At 40.2% G+C, this 6,000-nt stretch overlaps 1 protein-coding gene across 1 annotated transcript in view; it reads right to left on the reverse strand.

The window, feature by feature from the left end:
- The window catches only part of LOC121290869, a 77,741-nt gene extending 72,178 nt beyond the window's left edge, over positions 1-5,563 (reverse strand). Inside the window, exon 1 of the mRNA XM_041211891.1 lies at positions 5,455-5,563. Within this exon, the coding sequence (XP_041067825.1) occupies positions 5,455-5,503 (49 nt within the window). The 5' untranslated portion in view covers positions 5,504-5,563. The remainder of the gene's footprint in view (positions 1-5,454) is intronic.
- Between the last annotated feature and the right edge of the window lie 437 nt (positions 5,564-6,000).

Here is a 6,000-nt window from a genome sequence, read left to right on the forward strand (position 1 = left end):
TTTCTTCATAATATAAGCTCCTTATACCAGGAATGAGTCAAATGAACCTTCTCTGTATTGTTTCTAATGCAATTATATCTTATTTCAAATAAGAAGACCAAAAATCTTCAGTTTGGCAGGCATGCACCAGAGTCGGCTGCGCACCCACCAAATTGTCAAAGGCCTATTAAGGCCATTTAAATATCAATTAAAATAATTTAACAGAGCTGCCCACCCAACCTTAAGGCTGACGGGCAGGCGAAGAGCCCAGGCGGCCTTTGCATTTATCATGGAACCTCATCCACGGGCGGGACGAGGTTTCATGAAGGTTTCTAAACTCTAATAAAATTGTTAAATAACACTCACAGGCATGTCCCAGCTCATGTGACACTGTCACATGATGGGACATGTGTTAAGTTTTTTTTTATATAAGTTTTTAAAAATCAAACTAATCTTCCTGAGGCAGCTCTGTGCCCCACGGAGATTTCTGTGCTCTTTCATAAGCTTGCGCAAAAGAGCGCAGGCCCCTGCTCAGTCTACTCCCTCCGCCCACATAGGGCGCGCACAGTGCTTCTGGGTGCGAGTCACACTGGGCAGGCCTTAACTGGTCGGCCCACGTAAAATGGCGGCGTGCAGCTGATCACGGGCGGCGATTGTCTGCGCGCCTGCCTGCGCCCGCTCCTGTCCAGCCCCCACAACGGGGATAAAATCCTCCCCATTGTTTTTTTTATTTACTATTGGAAACCCCGTCAGGCTGTGGATGAGGTTTCCCAAAAAAATTCAAAGGCTGCCTAGCCTATTCGCCTGCCCACCAACCGTAAGGTTGGCTGGGCTGAGAAAAATTCTACTTAATTGCTTGCTTAAGAACCTTAATAGGCCTTTTAATTGTCAGCAAGCGTGCTGACAACTCTTGCGCATGGTGCCGACCGAAAAATCGCGCATGCTTTTACTCCCAATCAGGCTGGGCATGCGCCCGCCTGCAAGACAAAAAAATGCTGCCCTATTAATTTGCTCCTGGTAAAATTTAAAAGAATTCCTAAGACCTTTTTAAAAATATATATAGTTAATAATTTAGCACTGTACCCATTTTAAATAGCAAGTAACTGAAACCTGGTTTAAATTGTCTTTACTTTCACTGAAAGAGCTTAAGAGAGCTCCTCTTAGATTAGAATTAAAAATAAAGGACAGCCAGAACTGATACTGTCATGAGAACATGCTTTATATCAAAAAAAAATATTTTTGAATCTACTGACTGGCAACTCCTAATAGATTTTTTTTCTTTTAAACAAGGGTCCAAAGCCACATTCCAGTGACTTGAGCTCACAGTCAAAGATGGCTACACAATTTGTATCACTGTGTTTTTCACATTCTGTCACCAATGAGATTGAGTCTACCTGTCTGCAAAAAACCCACCAAAGCCAATGACCTCAGGGGTCTGTGAATGAAGCAATTAATAATCCATTAGCACAGTGTATACTCACCAGTGTACTCAATTGGGCGGAGACAAACCATTAGACAGAACCACTGAATAATGGGACCCTGACTGAGCGAGGGATTCCCAGACATGATCTAATCAAGCTACAATACAAGAATACACTGGTAATAACCATATTTGGAACTCTAGGCAGTTGGAGAGGTAAGATCATGTGCCAACCCAATCTTCTGTGTATTTTAAGCACCTGATTTCTCTGCAGAACAGGCCAAGTAGCCAAGATGCTGAAGGATAAAGATCCAGTGTGTCTTCATTCCTCTCTCATTCTCCACTCAAGTTACAAGCTTTTGAATCCTATCTGCTGATTATGATTAACCCAGGTGCTGAAAACAGAGCTTTTATATAAAGGATAGAACCCAGCAGCACAGTCTCCAGAAGAATAGATAAATTGTCCGTCTGCATCATTAAATCACCTCGATGCCAGAAGCATCAGAACCACCAAATGAAAGCAACGGGACTGCCGATTTCAGCCTGAAGCCAGCCAAATCATTAACCTCCATGAACTGTACACCCCTTTAATTTTACTGGACTGTAACTTGCTTAATCTATCATTCCTCACCCTGTAATCTATTTGTGTGTGTGTGAACTTCGAGTGTACCTGTGTGTGTGGTCAGAGCATATTTTATTCTTTTACTTAGATCTGGTTAAGTACAATAAAAGCTATCCTCTTTGTCAAAACTCAAGAAAACCTGTCTGATTGTGTCTTTTACGATCACAGTGCATAAACAGTTAAACATGCACTGAATTGGCAAGTATATCCGCTTTTAAAAAAACTATTATGGTCAAACGAGGAGAGGGAAAAGAGGGGAGCCAATTAATACCTTTGTGCCTGATCATAACAATACAGAATGGGTGATTTCCTTAACTATAATTATTTGTGCAGTTTTGTCTTTGCCCACGACACCACCATTGTTCCTATGACCTGTATCTGACCACAAAGTGCAAAAATGCTTCAGTTGAGATAACAGTCATGTATAGTACATGTACATGCACCAGTACCAGTACATGTGAACATCTGGTTAATTAAAATCTAGGCTAAAACTAACACTGCATTCAAAACCTTTTCAAATTCAACATGACTGAAAACAAACATCTGTCCAACATTATAAATCCTGCTAGTTTATGGGGATTTTAATTTAGCAGATTTTATAGACATTTTTAAATTCAACAAAACTGAATCCCAGCAAAAATGAATTAAGGTCATTTATTGCACAGCTCTTAGTAAAAACGAGATGATAAAAAGTAAATGTGCTCATATTCTTAAACACATGAGGTTTCACAGTCTGTTCAAATGCAAAACAGTTACTGCTGGAACTAGTGAGAGAAAATATAGTGGGAAATCAAATACAGGTCTTCATCACATCAGTTTCCATTTGCATAGGTGCAATCACGGAACATCATGGGCACTGCCACTCTCCAGCTATCCTCAGCTGTTTTAGGATCCCAGCTCAAAAGCTGCCAAGATCCTATTGTTCATGCCATTACACATGCCAGAAGAATGAGGAGCTAGACTGAATGTACATCACCCATGAATAGCATTTAAATAAGCTCCTAGTGCCACTGATTATATGTGGGAGGAATGGGAATCATGTGTGTATAGTGTAGTGGTTTAAAGTTTAATAGAGTTTGGCCACGTAAAGGGAATGGCTGCAGGAGAGGCCAAAGGTGTGTTAGCCCTTTTAAAGGCTCAGAAATTATTTTTAAAAGTTTCCAACCTTTGCAGAGGCTGTACGTGATGTGTTGTAGGGAGGTGGTGCTGGGTGTGGGTGGGGGGAGTGGCGGGGTTGTTGGTGTTGCAGGGGGCCATGTGGAGAAAAGGTAATACTGAAGAAGCAGACTGCCCAATTTGATGGTATGAAACACAGGAAGAAAAATTCAACTTCCACTCAAAACATGAGGGAAGTTGCTGGTGAGGTTTCTCCATCCACCCTTTTATGCTTCTGTGAGAACTGAACCAAATTTAGACTCAGGTCTCATGGCCATGCAACAGGTGAGCAGTGTGCACTGAATAGACGTCCTTACTGCAGCTCGCCAGCATTGGGCAATCCGAGGGGGGCAGGTGGAGGTAGGGGTGGGGAGGACAATTATGAAGTAGAGGGTGGAGGTGGGTAGCCCGGCCAGCACAGCAACCGACGTTATTCTTGTGGAAAAGAAAAGCACTTTTCATGATCATGGGATGACTCAAAGCACTTTACGGCCAGTCAAGTACTTTTCAAAGTGCAATCACTGTCCTGAATATCATTCCTGTTCCATCTGTTCTCACAAAATTAATATGTTTCTGAATTCTTCATTTCTCTTCGCTGCTTTGTGCTGCAGACTTTTGCAACAACTTGAATTTCACATTCTTCAAATTATTTAGATTGTCTCACAATGGAATTTATCATTCTTTATTCGACAGTAATGAATTTGTTTTCAGAAGAATGAGTTTATAGGTGGTCATTTCAATCTACCACATATTATGATATAAAATTTCTTTATATTCCTTTATAATTACAACTGACTAGTTTTCCAGAGAACCGGAGTCATACTCTGGGGACCTGCGTTTTAATCCCACCACAGCAGATGGTGAAATTTGAATTCAATAAAAATCTGGAATTAGAAGTCTAACGATAACCATGAAACCATTACCGATTATTGTAAAAACCCATTTGGTTCACAAAGTCCCTTAGGGTCAGAAATCTGCCATCCTTACCTGGTCTGGCCTACATGTGACTCCAGACCCACAGCAATGCCCTCTGAACAAGTGCAATAAATGCTGGCCTAGCCAGCGACACCCACATCCCATGAACAAATAAAAAAACTGTAAGAAGGATAATCAACTTGAGCGGCTCAATGTCAGAAAGTTTGAGCAGGTTGTAGCTTTCATCTGAACCCCAGAAAAGAGAACCATGACTAAATCACTCTAGTGTATTTAACAATAAAGAATTTATGCAGTACATTGATTAAGGTATATTTTCCTGTTCAGAACGCATCATGTTGTAACCCAAAAATAATCCAAAGCATGTTCCATGGAAGTTTATGGAAATCTAAAAGTTGCGCTGATTAATGAAAATACTTCCCGGATTATCGGTATTTTCCATAATTTAACAATTCCCTCTGTATATTCCTCATGCATCCATTCTTTTACTACTTATATTCCAGATACTGGTGTCAGACTAGGATCTGTAGAGTGTGATAATAAGTTGAAAGACCCAAGCTATGTTATGGGTTGAACACTCTGCATGTATGCTTGAAGGCATGTGCAGAGCACCACTCTCTGTGTAGTTGTTTTTATTTAATATTAGGAGACTAGACAGCACCATCAACCAGTTAACAGTAGCATACTTACACAGCAGCATTATATAATAAGTTGTGCATTCCCCTCACTCCATCCCAATGTTTGGTGGCTATGCCTTTCCTCAGTTTGGTCCCAATCTTTGGAGTTCCTACCATCAGCTCCTTTCTGTTCTAATTCTCTTCCTTTAAAACTCTCATTAATCCATCTCTTGGCCAAGCTTTTAGCCATTTGACCTGTAGGCCACGATGGGATATTTTTAAAGGAGCTATATAAATGCCAGTTGTTGTTGCCTTGGGCAGAAGACATTCGTTCTTCCTCAGCTTTCTTTACAAATGACCCCTCAGTTTAAAAATGTCCCAGGTGAGCCGTCTGAACACATATAGAATGTGGGTTTGCACTGTTCTGAACTTACTTTACATCTCATTTAAAGCTAAAGTGGTGTGACAATATCTTTTGGAAGAGATCCCACAGCTCTCCTGTAGTGCACTTGGGAGTCATTTACACCTCTAAGCAGACCAAAAACCACTTTACATCAGTGCAAAAATAGTAGTGTGATTATGCCTTTCCAATTTCTACTCTACATGGCCATGACAAGAGTTTCAGCGCTACCTCTATGTTATCACTTCACTTTTGCATCTTTTCCTACTTTTACATACTGATTTTAATTTGTTCCTCTATTATATAATCAATTGTATAAAGTACTTACCATTCATGTTTAATGCCAAAAGAGCAGTTGCATGATGAATAAAACCCATCTTGACGATTCCTACTGGTTGTATTTCATAGCATTTCTTGTTCTTCCGTACTGTATGTAAATGTTATAGATAAAAGTGTTACCTTACAGACAGGGAGGATAAAATGGTAAAATGGGTGTTACTTCCGGTGTCAGCATTACATCTGTTGCTAACCACCAAATCGCCCACTCACTTATCCTAATTTACACCTTTTAGATGATATTTACTTCAAATGCAAGTACAACTTTCACAAAAGTTAACCATTTTACATCTTAATCCTATCCACATCCATTATCAAAGCTTCAGTTGCTCACTCACTTTTTAGAATATCCACCAAACTTTCAAGGGACAAAACCTTGCAAAGAGTTTGGTGCATGGCATAATCTGAGTATCGTCTTCTCTGTTACCAAATCATCCTCACTGTGTAAGAAGGATTAAACTGAATTGATGCTACTTTCACTTTATCTGTTCTGCCCATTATATTGCTGGTCACTACATGTAAAACTTTAAATTCAAGG

Source organism: Carcharodon carcharias, chromosome 18, assembly GCF_017639515.1.
Source record: "Carcharodon carcharias isolate sCarCar2 chromosome 18, sCarCar2.pri, whole genome shotgun sequence".
NCBI lineage: Eukaryota > Metazoa > Chordata > Chondrichthyes > Lamniformes > Lamnidae > Carcharodon > Carcharodon carcharias.